Raw genomic sequence first — 17,261 nt, 5'->3', positions numbered from 1 at the left:
GAGTGTGTGTGAGAGAGAGTGTGTGTGAGAGAGAGTGTGTGTGAGAGAGAGTGTGTGTGAGAGAGAGAGAGAGAGAGAGAGAGAGAGAGAGAGAGAGAGAGAGAGAGATGTATAAAGTGTGTACACCCCAGATGTATAAAGTGTGTACACCCCATGTCCATTAACGGAACCCATGTTCAGTTTGTCGGTGTGTGACACTGATTTATATAGAGTGTCAGGCTTTATTTACATGACTACAATAGACATACTTGAGAGCTCTTGATTGGATGAACAGTTTACCGTTAGAGTAAACCCTCACAGAGGTCATAGTGTATATCTATCACTTGAAATGTTCATTCATGTACACATATAGTTCACAACAAGACAACTGGCAGGTGTGTTTATTTATAGTTATAAATTTTATAATGGACGGGAATAAAATGATTTAGTTAAATAAGAGAAAACTACAGCACACATACAGTAAAGTACACGTATAACGAACATGATTAGAACGAACTACTGCGTAGAACAAACTCATCGTAAAGCCCTGTTTTATCTCCCTATACATCAATAATCAACTTTTGCAAATGTGTACAATAAACTACTGCTGTAACAAACTAGAGAGAGAGAGAGAGAGAGAGAGAGAGAGAGAGAGGAGAGAGAGAGAGAGAGAGAGGCGAGGGCGAGGGCGGGGGAGGGAGGGAGGGAGGGAGGTTCGTTATAAGAGTACTTTACTGTATTTTCAAGCCATCTTAGTGCTACGAAATCGTAAAACCATCATAGGATGTAATGTCACTACCAGCATCAGTGGCATCAGTGGTTAAGCCATCGGACATAAGGCTGGTAGGTACTGGGTTCGCAGCCCGATACCGGCCTCGGTGGTGTCGTGGTTAAGCCATCGGACATAAGGCTGGTAGGTACTGGGTTCGCAGCCCGGGACTGGCTCCCACCCAGAGCGAGTTTAACGATGGTAAGACCACTACACCCTCTTCTCTTTCACTAACAACTGACAAACTAATCCACTCTCCTGGACAGATGGTCCAGATAGCTGAGGTGTGTGCCAAGGACAGCGTGCTTGAACCTTCATTGGATATAAGCACGAACGTAAGTTGAAATGAATAAATGAATGATTTAGTAAAATAAGAGAAAAATACAGTTTGTTAAAACCAAAAGGTTAAACTTTTAAACATTAAACCAACAGTAGAATTTTTATAACAAATTGGTACACAATTTAGAAAAGGTATAAAAATAACCTATTTAGAAACTGGAGCAACAGTAAGCTTTTATAATAAAAAATTAAACAATTTTGAAAATGAAACAGTGGTAAGATTTTTGTTATTAAAAGATATAAAAAATGTTTTTTAAATGAACTAAAAGTATCCCTTCTATAATAAAAATGTTTACAATTTAGTAAATGAAACAAAGGCAGATTTTCTATAATAAGAACATCAATAATGTTTTTTTTTAAATAAAACATATATAAAGGGGTTTTTTCTAATACAAATGTAAATAATTTTGAAAATGAAGCAAAAGTTAAGCATTCTTTAATAAAAATGTAAACTATAAAAAAAAAAAAAAAAAAGTTAGACTTTTAATAATAAAAACTTAAACAATATACATGTAGAAAAAAAAAGAAGAAAGATTTTTTTTTATTATTACTAATGAAAGCTTTTTTATATAAACATATAAAGACAAAGTGGGCTTTTTACAATAAAAATGTTAACAATTTAGAAAATGAAACAAAGGGAGACTTTTTATAATAGGAACATCAATAAAATTAAATTAAAATAAAACAAAAGGTCAACTTTTTATAATAAAAATGTGGGTTTTTTTAAATTACAAAATGTAAAAATGCATTTTTTATAGTAAAAGCTTAAACAATATTAAAAAAGAAGAAAGAAATCACAAAACTTTTACTACATTCAAAATAAGACAAAAACTATTCTCCAAAAGTTATTTATGATTTATTACTGCATGACAACACCCATTTACACCCGACAATCACTTCTGCCCTCTGAATGCCGGTATCATACATCTAGTTGCGTAATACGATGACATAACTCGACAGATGTAATTAGAATATCTCCGCACACATCCATGACAAACATCAAAAGCAGTGCAGGTAATCAAACATGGCCGACTAATGACTGCTGTACAGGTAATAAAATGTGTCCAGCTGACCAAAATGCAGTACAGGTAGTGATACATGGTGTTGCTAATGGCGATGGTATAATGAGATATTGAGTGAAATACAAATGAGTGATATATGAGTTGACTTAATGAAACGTCGTGCACGTGCGGTCTGGCTTAACTTGTTGCGTAACGCCTTTTAGTCAAGGCCAATAACTCTCAGGGAAACCTTTTGTATGGGTGTCAGAAGTGGACATGCTGTAATTGGGTGGGTAACATGTGTGTATGATTTTAATACTCCAGGGTTAATTGCACTTGTACTGACATGCCTAAAGGCTTGTCTTGTTAGACTGTCCTTGGTTATATTCAGTGGCAGATCCAGAAACTCCTTTGGGGGGTTGGGCAATGACATATGGCCGAACGTCACAAAAATGTTCTTAAAGGGATTCCTTGAATTCACCAACATAAAAAAAAAATTAAATTTAAAAAATAAAATAACTGTTGCGAAATTTAGGGGAGCCCCTCCCCCGTAGATCTGCCACTGGTATTAGTGGTTAAAGTACTGGGTCCAGTTGTTCAAATAATAGTTATATTAATCCTGGGCCAGTCTTAATATTTTCATTTTAATTACTTTTGCACAAATACAGAATAAACTTTAGATTGGTTAATGAATTGATCATGAATTGATACTTTTGGCTGTTGTAAACCAAGTTTTAAAATTATGTTTTCAGTTATTATTGTAATTTGTCCCTGGTTTTGACATTTTGTCTTAACCAGTGATTAAGCTAATTAACTTTTGAACAACTGGCCCCTGATCTTTAGTGGTTAGGCCATCAGACTTAAGGCTGGTAGATACTGGGTTCGCATCCCGGTACCGGTTCCTACCGAGAGTGAATTTTAACCACTCAGTGGGTAGGTGTAAGACCACTACACCCTCTTCTCTCTCACTAACAACTAACAACTAACTCACTGTCCTAGACATACAGCCCAGATAACTGAGGTGTGTACCCAGGACAGCGTGCTTGAACCTTAATTGGATATAAGCACGAAGATATGTATAAATGAAATGAATTGGTCTTAAGACTAGTAGGGACTGGATTTAGTTCAGTTGTTAGAGTACTCGCCTGAGGTAATAAGGTGCCTGAGTTGCAGGATAAAACTTCTTTGGCAAACCATGCTCGGTCAGTCTGGGATCGATACCCGTCGGTGGGCCCGTTGGGCTATTTCTCGATCCAGCCAGTGCACCACGACTGGTATATCAAAGGCCATAGTATGTGTTGTCCTGTCTGTGGGATGATGCACTCAACACATTTTATTTACGGTTATATGGCGTCAGACATATGGTTAAGGACCACACAGATATTGAGAGAGAGGAAACCTGCTATCTTCTACTTCATGGGCTACTCTTTTCGATCTTTTATATGCACTAACCCACAGATAGGGTAGTACGTACCATAGTCTTTGATATACCAGTCATGGTGCACTGGCTGGAAAGAGAAATAGCCCAATGGGCCCACCGACGGGGATCGATCCCAGACCCGACCACCCATTGAGCAAGCGTATTTTTGACATAGAAAACAAAACAATATGGAAATTCTGTTAATGATATTACCCTCGATACATGTACCGTATATATACTACTTGTGCTTTTCTTGTTTGTTTTGCTCTTTTATTGGTCTCTACTTTTGTCTTTTTTTTTACAGAATCCTGTTTTGAATACTGTGTGTGCTTTTCTTGTTTATTCAACCATTTTATTGTTCTCTGCATTTGTCTTTTACAGAGCCTAACTTTGTATCGGCGTATGAAATTGGAGATTTTGTATATTTCTTCTTCCGAGAAACGGCTGTGGAATTCATAAACTGTGGAAAAGTAGGTGATATTTGTGTGAAAAAGTATTACCCTTTGTTTATTTGAGAAGAAATAATATGGAGCTGAAGTGTAGCATTTCTTATCTACAGTGTGTATAAAGAAACACTTCTGGAATTCATTTTTAGCAGACGTTATTTCTGAGTACTATAGTTATGTTGTGAAAGTGTTTAATAAATTATTTTTTATATCTAATAAATTGTTTTGTGAACAGGTTAATTATTTTACGGATTTTGGATATGGAGTTTGTTGATATTTATAACTGTATTTATAGTTTTGGTTACCAGTGGTGGATCTAAGGGGGTCCCCAGGCCACCCTAAATTTGGCTCTTTTTTGGGTTTTTTTTGCATATATATTTTTTAATTTGTATCCATTTATGTTCATATATATACTATAGAGATATGACTCTTGCAATTTTGATGTATGTGTGTGTGTATATATATATATTTATTTGGTATATGTATACAATCCTCTGATGCTACCGGTTGGTGGCCTTGAGAGAAATAAAGATCTGCTCTGTTCCATTCCGTTCTTGTTCTGTTCTGTTCTTGTTCTGTTCCGTTCCGTTCCGTTCCGTTCCGTTCCGTTCCGTTCCGTTCCGTTCCGTTCCGTTCCGTTCCGTTCCGTTCCGTTCCGTTCCGTTCCGTTCCGTTCTTGTTCTGTTCTGTTCTGTTCTGTTCCATTCTTGTTCTTGTTCTGTTCTGTTCCATTCCGTTCTTGTTCTTGTTCTTGTTCTTGTTCTGTTCTGTTCTGTTCTGTTCTGTTCTGTTCTGTTCTGGGTCTTGGTCTTGGTCTTGGTCTTGGTCTTGGTCTTGTTCTTGTTCTTGTTCTTGTTCCCGTTCCCCTTCCCGTTCCCGTTCCCGTTCCCGTTCCCGTTCCCGTTCTGTCCTGTTCTGAATCCAAGGAATCCATTCGGGAACATTTGTGGCCTTTGGACACATGTCATAGGGGTCCCCTAAATGGATTTTCTGGATCCACCACTGGCTACAGTTTATAAAAACAAAGATTGAAGTTGGGGTTTTTTCTATGATACCTTGAAAGGCATATGATAGACAGGTTGTAGTATTTTAATACACTGAAATTCAAATTTAGTAAATTGTTTCTTAATTTAATATTTAAGCCTTCGTAACCTTTTTTTTCTTTGAATAAGTGGTTCCAAAATGAAATATGAAGGGGTCAGCTCTATGTTCACTCGGGGTTAGTGTTAGGGTTAGCTGAGGGAACATAACGCTGAGGGAAGATAAACATGATCCCAATATGAATACTGAATAAATTATTGCTCAGTGTAGTCAAATTGAAAGACTTGTGGGGCAGAGGAATATTAAATTATTTTCTAGAAATCCCCCCCCCCCCAATTATGACCCCACCCCACACCATCAGCCCATATAAGGAGCGATAGGTTGATTATGACCCCCCACCCCCCATCGCCATCAGCCCATGTAAGGAGCAACGGGTAGATTATGCCAAGGATGTCAGATATAGTTTGTTGATAAACACTGTAACTTTGTGGATCTTTTGTTGCAGAGAGATGATATTAACCTACTTTATATATGACAGGTGTTGATGGTCTTATATCCATGATTATTGTATGTTTTTCTCACACCTGGTGAAACCAAAAGGTGCCAGAAGACCATATTACTTTTAAAAACATTTTTTTTTTTAAATCTTTATTGTTCCAGAAGAAATATATGCAAGGTTTAGCCTGAAGACTATAAAATATGAGTAATTTAGAGTGAACCTGAAAATTAATTGTGGAGTGAGACCTAAATCCATCACTGGTGTAGGAAGTGGGGGTGGAGGAAGGGGGGCATGTGCCTTCTCCCAACTTTAATGATCCAGTAGTAGCAGTGATATGGTTTATATTTATATTTATATTTATATATGTATGTGTGTGTGTGTGTGTGTGTGTGTGTGTGTGTGTGTGTGTGTGTGCCCACCCCACCCCCCTTTTAGCACCTTTCTATGCCACTTTTTATTATTAATTACTCTTTATTTACATGTTTTCTTGTTTTTTCTTTCTTTGTAGAAAATATATTCGAGAGTAGCAAGAATTTGTAAGGTAATTATTGTTCTTGTTCAAAATAATTTTTAAAGAATTAATTTCTGTTTATATAACAATCAGTTTTTTAAAAACTTTTTGTCATATGTTCTTAAAATTAGGTATGCAATTATATAAAGAAGCTGACAATATGTTTCGAACCACCTCGGTTGATCCATTTAACTGATTTGTTTTCTCTCTCATTCCAACCAGTGCACCACAGCTGGTCAACAGCCATGGTACATGTATGTGCTTTCATGTCTGTAGCAAAGGGCACATAAAAGATCCCTTGCTGCTAATGAAAAAAATGTAGCAGGTTTTCTTTGATGACTGCAAGTCAGAATTACCAAATGTTTGATATCCAATAGCCGATGATTAATTAATCAATCAATGTGTTCTAGTGGTGTCGTTAAACAAAATTAACTTAAATATTTCATGGTGACACGTCATTCTGTTTTTTTTATCGGTTACACATCTTTCAATTTATGCAAAATTGTTCTCGTTCTTGTTCAAATTATTTTAAAAGAATTAATTTCTGTTTATATATAAATCTGGGGTGGTTTTTAAATTTTTCTCAAAAGTTCTAAAAATAAATTACGCAATTACACTAAGAAGCTGACGAGACGTTAAATACCACAGAACCATAGTTTAAAATGTGCTGGGGTGCAACTCAACATTCCTTTCCTTTGCGACGTGTTGCAGACTGATCGTGGGGGGACGTTTGTGTTGGAGGACAACTGGATAACGTTTCTGAAGGCTCGCATGAACTGCTCCATCCCGGGCGATTTCCCGTTCTACCTGGACGAGATACAGAGCACATACTACTCCGAGAGTAAACAGCTGATCTACGCAATCTTCACCACACCACCGTGAGTCGCATTCGTCCTTCTTTCAAACTGGCCTCGGTGGCATCGTGGCAGGCCATCGGTCTACAGGCTGGTAGGTACTGGGTTCGGATCCCAGTCAAGGCTTGGGATTTTTAATCCAGATACCGACTCCAAACCCTGAGTGAGTGCTCCGCAAGGCTCAGTGGGTAGGTGTAAACCACTTGCACCGACCAGTGATCCATAACTGGTTCAACAAAAGCCATGGTTTGTGCAATCCTGCCTGTGGGAAGCGCAAATAAAAGATCCCTTGCTGCCTGTCGTAAAAAGAGTAGCCTATGTGGCGATAGCGGGTTTCCTCTAAAAATAGTGTTAGAATGACCATATGTTTGACGTCCAATAGCCGATGATAAGATAAAAAATCAACGTGCTCTAGTGGTGTCGTTAAACAAAACAAACTTTACTTTTTCCTTCTTTCAATTTTGGGATGGTACGTAGCCCAGTGATAAAGCGCTCGCAACGATGCGTGGGTTGACCTGGGATCGATCCCCGTCGGTGGGCCCATCGGGCTATTTCTCGTTCCAGCCAGTGCACCATGACTGGCATATCAAAAGCCATGTATGTACTACCCTGTCTGTGGGATGGTGCATATAAAAAATCCCTTGCTGCTAATCGAAAAGAGTAGCCCATGAAGTGGCGACAGCGGGTTTTCTCTCTCAATATCTGTGTGGTCCTTAACCATATGTCTGACGGCATATAACCATAAATAAAATGTGTTGAGTGCGTCGTTAAATAAAACATTTTCCTTCCTTCCTTCTTTCATTCTTTCATTCATCCATTTATTCATTCATTAATTCTTTCATATACTCATTTATTCATTCATTAATTCTTTCATATACTCATTTATTCATTCATTCATTTATAAATTCATTCATTTGTATATTCTCCAGTCAGTGTACCACGACTGATATATCAAAGGCCATGATATGTGCTATCCTGTCTGTGGGATGGTGCATATAAAATATCCCTTGTTAATAATGAAAACAAAATTAGCAGATTTTCTCTGATGGCTGTCATAATTATTAAATGTTTGAATTCCATTACCGATGATGTGCTCTAGTGATGTTGTTAAACAAAACAAACTTTTAACTTTTTCATTTTTACATTCATTCATTCATTTGTTCATTCATTCATTCATTTATACATTCATTTGTTCATTCATTCATTCACTCGCTCACTAATTTTGTTTTTTATTAATGAATGAATGGATGGATGGATGGATGGATGGATGGATGGATGGATGGATGGATGGATGGATGATTCAATTAACAAATGGAACATCTAATAATATTGGTCAAATTATGTCATTGTGACGGGGAAATCGGGGTAGGAGAGTAGGTGTTATATTAATTCTAGAAGGGTGAATGTTCTTTACATTACAAAACTTTGTGTGAAGGTGGATGAAAAAAAAGGAGAAATTTTGCATTATACAATTGTTGAATGATACCTACAGTACTTTTAGAATACAAATAATGTAATATGGTTCTCCATCCAATGACAAGTGGCTGGACGTAGCCCAGTGGTAAAGCGTTTGCTTGATGCGCAATCGGTTTAGGATCGACCCCTGTCAGTGGGCCCATTGCGCTATTTCTCGCTCCAGCCAGTGCACCATGACTGGTATATCAAAGGTTGTGGTATGTGTTATCCATTCTGTGAGATGGTGCATATAAAAGATCCCTTGCTGCTAATCAAAAGAGTAGCCCATGAAGTGGCAACAGAGGGTTTCCTCCCTCAATATGTGTGTGGTCCTTAGCCATATGTCCGACACCATATAACCGTAAATAAAATGTTTTGAGTGCATTGTTAAATAAAACATTTTATTTCCTTCGTTCCAATTGACGATTTATGTTTGTGTTTTAGAAACAGCATAGCTGGATCAGCGGTCTGTGTCTACAACATTACTGCATTTGAGAAAACTTTTACTGGTCCCTTTAAATACCAGGAAGATTCTAAAGCAGCCTGGGTGCGACATGGCAACAATAAACCTATGGAAAGAGTGAGTAGTGTAGGTTAATGAATGTTTCAGTGACTCAGCCTTTCAAGCATTTTGATCTCGTGTAATCAGCCTGATAGTAAATGGTGACTTGGTCTGTTAAAACTTTTACTGGTCCCTTTAAATACCAGGAAGATTCTAAAGCAGCCTGGGTGCGACATGGCAACAATAAACCTATGGAAAGAGTGAGTAGTGTAGGTTAATGAATGTTTCAGTGACTCAGCCTTTCAAGCATTTTGATCTCGTGTAATCAGCCTGATAGTAAATGGTGACTTGGTCTGTTAAAACTTTTACTGGTCCCTTTAAATACCAGGAAGATTCTAAAGCAGCCTGGGTGCGACATGGCAACAATAAACCTATGGAAAGAGTGAGTAGTGTAGGTTAATGAATGTTTCAGTGACTCAGCCTTTCAAGCATTTTGATCTCGTGTAATCAGCCTGATAGTAAATGGTGACTTGGTCTGTTAAAACTTTTACTGGTCCCTTTAAATACCAGGAAGATTCTAAAGCAGCCTGGGTGCGACATGGCAACAATAAACCTATGGAAAGTGAGTAGTGTAGGTTACTGAATGTTTCAGTGACTCAGCCTTTCAAGCATTTTGATCTCGTGTAATCAGCCTGATAGTAAATGGTGACTTGGTCTGTTAAAACTTTTGAATTAGGGTGAGACTTACATTCGTTTCACATTTCTATTTACTGCATTTGACCGCAAATAAGCCCAGGGGACCAAGACAACTCATTATGAGCTTAGCTTAGGGTGGGCTTATTCCCAGACAAGGGGCCAGTTTTGTTTTAAAAAAATTAAAATAATAATTTTTTTTAAAAATAATAATAAAACATTTGTATTTACCATATCTTTTAGTTAGTTAACATATACATTACTGCAATTTTCTACCAATTATAAGTTTTCTGTAATCTGTTTAACATCAACTTTGATCGACAGAGTTATTTCAGCTGATCCTACAACTTAAGCTTTTGTTTTTTAAGTTTCCTGCTAAAGTTTTATGTCGCTAATGTGTCAGTTTTTTTATTTTGCTAAAATTTAAAATCGCTGATATTTTATTATTTACGGTATATTAAATAAATATTCCTGTCTTTTTTTTTCTAAGTGTGCGAGTGCAGGAAGTGGGAGTAAACGGTCAACACAGAAATCTGCTGATGACTTGGAACAAGCCAATAGATACCAGCTGATGAATTCCGCAGTTCAACCGCAGCAATTCTATCCTCTCCTGTTTGGTAAAAACGAGAGGTGAGATTATAAGCTAGTAGAATGAGGTTAAGCTACTGTGAAAACGAGAGGTGAGATTCACATGTTTTCTGAGGTTAAGCTACTGTGAAAACGAGAGGTAAGATTCACATGTTTTCTAAGCCAGTAGAATGAGGTTAAGCTACTGTGAAAACGAAAGGTGAGATTAAAACGTTTTCTAAGCCAATAGAACAATCTTATTCAACATTAGGGAATTTTTTAATAAACCTTTATTCGGTTTTTTAGCTATCTTAAAATCTGTATTAAATGTTTTTTTGTGATCGTTGTACATGCACTTTAACTGGTTCACCAAATTCCTACAATTGACTGTTGCACAAGACTGACATTATCTCGATCGGATATACATAGATCTATATTTTTGCCCGTTTTAATTACATATAAGTTGAGTCAGCTCATACATCATACCAACCTTCTTGTACCAGATATTGAGTGGAAAACTAAGGGGTCAGCCTATCCACAGAGAGAGAGAGTTTGTTTTGTTTAACTACACCACTAGAGCCATTGATTTATTAATCATCGGCTATTAGATGTCAAACATTTGGTCATTTTGGACAGTCATAGAGATGAAACCGCTACATTTTTCAGTTAGTAGCAAGGGATCTTTTATATGCACCATCCCATAGACAGGATAGCACATACCACGGCCTTTGGTATACCAGTCGTGGTGCACTGGCTGTGCCTGTCCACAGAGTCGGCTAATACACAGCAATATACTGTACCATGAAATGCATTTTTCATGTTTTCATGAGAAGTTACAGTTATGGAGACGAGCTCTAGTCTATTTTTTAAAAGTTATTTCCACTTTTCATGTTTGACTGTATTGTAACTTTAATCAAGTGTGTGATACAAGATGTAGATTTACCAAATTCAAGTGTCCAGTACCGGCCTCGGTGGTGTCGTGGTTAGGCCATCGGACATGAGGCTGGTAGGTACAGGGTTCGCAGCCCGGTACTGGCTCCCACTCAGGGCGAGTTTTAGCGACCACTACACCCTCTTTTCTCTCGCTAACTACTAACTAACAAACTAACCCTCTGTCCAGATAGCTGAGGTGTGTGCCCAGGACAGCATGCTTGAACCTTAAATGGATATAAGCACGAAAATAAGTTGAAATGAATTGAAAAAGTGTCCAGTTTCATGGGAAGAAACTAGGGTCTGTAACTTTAATGTTTATATAGAGGATAATAAACGAGTTACCAGTTATTATCAAATTTATGTCCCGAGTGAAATAATTTTCAATTGTCACGAGCTTTAGCGAGTGACAAATAAAAATTATTTTACGAGGGACATAAATTTGATAATAACTGGTACCGAGTTTGTTATTCTATTTCTTACCTCAGCTATTTTTTTCTTTAGAAGCCTTTATTTTCGACGCACATGTACGAAGGCCAACCTGTATAGAAACAATGTAAACCACTTTACGCTCTGTTCTGAGAATTGCTATAACTTTGTAATTTAATGACGTTCATAGATAATTTTCAAAATTATTCTGCTCTAAAATCTATAACGAATTGCATTAAAATGACATTTTGTTATGAATTTAACACCAAAAACAGAGTCGTAAACGCCAACTCTTTAAACTACATGACATCATTTTGTGTGTTTGCCAAATCGTGATGACGTCATATTTAGTACCGACAAGGTCATTGGTTTGTAAGCGTCAAATTGTCCAATAGTATTGTTCGTTAGACCAATTCAGAATATTTCTCACTGAGAAAATATGGAAAATATTTTCCCTGTTATGAGTGACCGCTGGGGTAATAAATATCTCTTTATAAATCTCCCCCCTCAGATGGACTCACGTGGTGATTGACCACGTCGAAGGGAAGCGTGACACCTACGAGGTTGTGTTCCTGGCGACGGCCGATGGTAAAATCCGCAAGATGCTGAAACTTGTTAATGTCTCAACCGTGTGTCTCGTCGAGGAAATTAAGATCGTGCCCAACGGGGAACCAAAACCTGTCAAGGCCATGAAGATCTCACACGAGAAGGTTTGTTCGTTCATTGGTTCATTCATTTGTTTGTTCATTCGTTTGTTTGTTCGTTTGTTCGTTTGTTTGTTCGTTTGTTTGTTGATTTTGTTGTTTGTTCGTTTGTTTGTTCATTTATTTGTTTGTTTATTCATTTGTTCATTCATTTGTTCATTTGTTTATTTGGTCGTTCAGTCATTTGTTCATTCATTCATTCATTTGTGTGTTTGTTCATTCATTCATTCATTTGTGTGTTTGTTCATTCATTCATTTGTTTGTTTGGTCGTTCGGTCATTTGTTTGTTCATTCATTCATTCATTTGTGTGTTTGTTCATTCATTCATTTGTTTGTTTGGTCGTTCGGTCATTTGTTCGTTCATTCATTCATTAATTTGTGTTTGTTCATTCAAATCGTTTGTTTGTTCGTTCATTCATTTGTTCATTAATGTTTAATAATTTTACACAAGAAGGTAGAAAAAAAACCCCAGTTGAATAGATGGATGGATGAATGAGTGAAAAGATAAATTAAATAATGAGTTAATTAAACAGTGAATGAATGGATGGATTGATGAATGAATGAATGAATAAATAAATGTTTATCGACACCCCAGCAAAAAAATACATCGGCTATTGGGTGTCACACAATGGTAAATATAAAAAATTAATTGATGATAAACATAAATACAAAAAATTCTAAAATCAAGTTTGAAAATGAAGCAAGGAAGGAAGAAAGGAATGAATGAATGAAGGAAATCACAAAGCAGTAAATTAATTGGTTAAATTTGTTATGTTTTGTGGTGGTGAATGATTTCATTATCATTCATTCATTCATTCATTCATTCATTCATTCATTCATTCATTCATTCATTCATTCATTCATTCATTCATTCATTCATTCATGCATGCATGCATGCATTCATGCATTCATTCATTCATTCATTCATGCATTCATTCATTCATTCATGCATGCATGCATGCATTCATTCATTCATTCATGCATGCATTCATTCATTCATTCATTCATTCATTCATTCATTCATTCATTCATTCATTCATTCATTCATTCATTCATTCATTCTTTCTTTCATGTTTAATGAACCATCACAAAATACAATTTACATACCTGATGAGTAAATTACAATGCAGAATAAAAAAAAAAATAAACTCAATGGTAAATAATAGTATTTAATATTAAATTAACAACATAAGTTATGTAATGTACTAAATCTTTTTTTGTTCCAGGCTGCCATTTACCTGTCGACGTCGGGCAACATCATTAAAATACCTGTTGCAAGATGTGAACGCTTTACAGACAGCGAGTAAGTATTGATAGATGTACACTCGGAGGTGTGTGTCTGTATGTGTACATGTGTATAGGTGTGTGCGCGTGTGTGCGCATGTGTGCACATACATACTACATGTACTGGAACATTTAAAAAACCAGTTTACCAAGTGAATAATGAGTCATCAAAGTTTATCAATTTTGTCTATTTTTTATTTTAATCTTGATCTTTATCAAATCTGCTGACGTTTAACCTTGACCTTTTAGTTTACCAAGCCTGCTTATTTTTAGCATTGCTTATATGCATTACAAACTTCTTGTCCTTAACATTGTGGTTTATATCAATACAACTGACTGTGACCTTCCACTTTAGTGCTTACTGTGACCTATAACCTTTGATCTTTTCAAACTGCGTACTTTAATCCTGCATACTGTAATCTATAACCTTTGACCTTTTCAGTCTGTATACTTTACTGCATGCTATGACACATAACCTTTGACCTTTTCAATATGTGTACTTTCCTGCATACAATTACCTATAACATTTGACCTTTTCAATCTATATACTTTTCTGCATATTGTGACCTATAACCTCTGACCTTTTCAATCTGTGACCTACATGTATAACCTTTGACCTTTTTCAGCCTGTGTATGAATGCTGCTGACCCTTACTGTGGCTGGGATATCAGCACTAGGAAGTGCACGCAGGCGCCGCGGGGGAATCCTCATGCCGATCACTGGCATCAACATATATCTGGATGTCCCATTGTACAGTATCCTAGTAAGTATTCTCTTTATCAGGTAAAACGTGTTGTACAGTATCCTAGTAAGTATTCTCTTTATCAGGTAAAACATGTCGTACAGTATCCTAGTAAGTATTCTCTTTATCAGGTAAAACGTGTCGTACAGTATCCTAGTAAGTATTCTCTTTATCAGGTAAAACGTGTCGTACAGTATCCTAGTAAGTATTCTCTTTATCAGGTAAAACATGTCGTACAGTATCCTAGTAAGTATTCTCTTTATCAGGTAAAACGTGTCGTACAGTATCCTAGTAAGTATTCTCTTTATCAGGTAAAACGTGTCGTACAGTATCCTAGTAAGTATTCTCTTTATCAGGTAAAACATGTCGTACAGTATCCTAGTAAGTATTCTCTTTCTTCAGGTAAAACGTGTCGTACAGTATCCTAGTAAGTATTCTCTTTATCAGGTAAAACGTGTCGTACAGTATCCTAGTAAGTATTCTCTTTATCAGGTAAAACATGTCGTACAGTATCCTAGTAAGTATTCTCTTTCTTCAGGTAAAACGTGTCTTACAGTATCCTAGTAAGTATTCTCTTTATCAGGTAAAACATGTCGTACAGTATCCTAGTAAGTATTCTCTTTCTTCAGGTAAAACGTGTCGTACAGTATCCTAGTAAGTATTCTCTTTATCAGGTAAAACGTGTCGTACAGTATCCTAGTAAGTATTCTCTTTATCAGGTAAAACATGTCGTACAGTATCCTAGTAAGTATTCTCTTTCTTCAGGTAAAACGTGTCGTACAGTATCCTAGTAAGTATTCTCTTTATCAGGTAAAACATGTCGTACAGTATCCTAGTAAGTATTCTCTTTCTTCAGGTAAAACGTGTCGTACAGTATCCTAGTAAGTATTCTCTTTATCAGGTAAAACGTGTCGTACAGTATCCTAGTAAGTATTCTCTTTATCAGGTAAAACATGTCGTACAGTATCCTAGTAAGTATTCTCTTTCTTCAGGTAAAACATGTCGTACAGTATCCTAGTAAGTATTCTCTTTATCAGGTAAAACGTGTCGTACAGTATCCTAGTAAGTATTCTCTTTATCAGGTAAAACGTGTCGTACAGTATCCTAGTAAGTATTCTCTTTCTTCAAGTAAAACGTGTCGTACAGTATCCTAGTAAGTATTCTCTTTATCAGGTAAAACGTGTCGTACAGTATCCTAGTAAGTATTCTCTTTATCAGGTAAAACGTGTCGTACAGTATCCTAGTAAGTATTCTCTTTATCAGGTAAAACATGTCGTACAGTATCCTAGTAAGTATTCTCTTTCTTCAGGTAAAACGTGTCGTACAGTATCCTAGTAAGTATTCTCTTTATCAGGTAAAACATGTCGTACAGTATCCTAGTAAGTATTCTCTTTCTTCAGGTAAAACGTGTCGTACAGTATCCTAGTAAGTATTCTCTTTATCAGGTAAAACGTGTCGTACAGTATCCTAGTAAGTATTCTCTTTATCAGGTAAAACATGTCGTACAGTATCCTAGTAAGTATTCTCTTTCTTCAGGTAAAACGTGTCGTACAGTATCCTAGTAAGTATTCTCTTTATCAGGTAAAACATGTCGTACAGTATCCTAGTAAGTATTCTCTTTCTTCAGGTAAAACGTGTCGTACAGTATCCTAGTAAGTATTCTCTTTATCAGGTAAAACGTGTCGTACAGTATCCTAGTAAGTATTCTCTTTATCAGGTAAAACATGTTGTACAGTATCCTAGTAAGTATTCTCTTTCTTCAGGTAAAACGTGTCGTACAGTATCCTAGTAAGTATTCTCTTTATCAGGTAAAACATGTCGTACAGTATCCTAGTAAGTATTCTCTTTATCAGGTAAAACGTGTCGTACAGTATCCTAGTAAGTATTCTCTTTATCAGGTAAAACATGTCGTACAGTATCCTAGTAAGTATTCTCTTTCTTCAGGTAAAACGTGTCGTACAGTATCCTAGTAAGTATTCTCTTTATCAGGTAAAACATGTCGTACAGTATCCTAGTAAGTATTCTCTTTCTTCAGGTAAAACGTGTCGTACAGTATCCTAGTAAGTATTCTCTTTATCAGGTAAAACGTGTCGTACAGTATCCTAGTAAGTATTCTCTTTATCAGGTAAAACATGTCGTACAGTATCCTAGTAAGTATTCTCTTTCTTCAAGTAAAACGTGTCGTACAGTATCCTAGTAAGTATTCTCTTTATCAGGTAAAACGTGTCGTACAGTATCCTAGTAAGTATTCTCTTTATCAGGTAAAACATGTCGTACAGTATCCTAGTAAGTATTCTCTTTCTTCAGGTAAAACGTGTCGTACAGTATCCTAGTAAGTATTCTCTTTATCGGTAAAACGTGTCGTACAGTATCCTAGTAAGTATTCTCTTTATCAGATAAAACATGTCGTACAGTATCCTAGTAAGTATTCTCTTTCTTCGGGTAAAATGTGTCGTACATAATCCTAGCAAGTATTCTCTTTATCAGATAAAACATGTCGTACAGTATCCTAGTAAGTATTCTCTTTCTTCAGGTAAAACGTCAGCAGTCTTTTAAAGGCCCGGGATGGGATGTAGCCCAGTTGAAAAACGCTTGCTTGATACTCGGTCGCTTTGGGATCGATTCCCGTCGGTGGGCTAATTGGGCTATTTCTCACTCCAGCCAGTGCATCACGACTGGTGTATCAAAGGCTGTGGTATGTGCTGTCCTGAGTGGGATGATGTATATAAAAGATCCCTTGCTGCTAATCAAAAGGAGTAGCCCATGAAGTGGCGACAGCGGGTTTCCTCCCTCATTATATGTTTGATGCCATATAACCGTAAATAAAATGTGTTGAGTGCGTTGTTAAATAAAACATTTCTTTCCATTATATGGTAAAATGTCTGCAGTCTTTTAAAGGCACAGGGTGGGATGTAGCCCAGTGGTAAAGCGTTCGCTTGATGTGCAGTCGCTTTGGGATCGATCCCCGTCGGTGTACCCAATGGCCTATTTCTCGCTTCAAACAGTACACCACAACTGGTATATCAAAGGCTGTGGTATGTGCTCTCCTGTCTGTGGGATGGTGCATATAAAAGATCCCTTGCTACTAATCGAAAA

At 36.7% G+C, this 17,261-nt stretch overlaps 1 protein-coding gene across 1 annotated transcript in view; it reads left to right on the top strand.

Moving 5' to 3' along the window:
• Positions 1 to 17,261, top strand: part of LOC121385126 (semaphorin-5B-like) — a 109,400-nt gene that overhangs the window by 62,497 nt on the left and 29,642 nt on the right. The window contains exons 6-13 of the mRNA XM_041515664.1: positions 3,890 to 3,978; positions 6,003 to 6,035; positions 6,717 to 6,883; positions 8,759 to 8,894; positions 10,000 to 10,139; positions 11,947 to 12,145; positions 13,366 to 13,442; positions 14,050 to 14,186. Of these exons, the coding sequence (XP_041371598.1) occupies positions 3,890 to 3,978; positions 6,003 to 6,035; positions 6,717 to 6,883; positions 8,759 to 8,894; positions 10,000 to 10,139; positions 11,947 to 12,145; positions 13,366 to 13,442; positions 14,050 to 14,186 (978 nt within the window). The remainder of the gene's footprint in view (positions 1 to 3,889; positions 3,979 to 6,002; positions 6,036 to 6,716; positions 6,884 to 8,758; positions 8,895 to 9,999; positions 10,140 to 11,946; positions 12,146 to 13,365; positions 13,443 to 14,049; positions 14,187 to 17,261) is intronic.

Source organism: Gigantopelta aegis, chromosome 11, assembly GCF_016097555.1.
Source record: "Gigantopelta aegis isolate Gae_Host chromosome 11, Gae_host_genome, whole genome shotgun sequence".
Lineage (NCBI taxonomy): Eukaryota > Metazoa > Mollusca > Gastropoda > Neomphalida > Peltospiridae > Gigantopelta > Gigantopelta aegis.
Note: the sequence above shows the minus strand (reverse complement) of the source record. Positions and strands in the feature narration are given on the sequence as shown.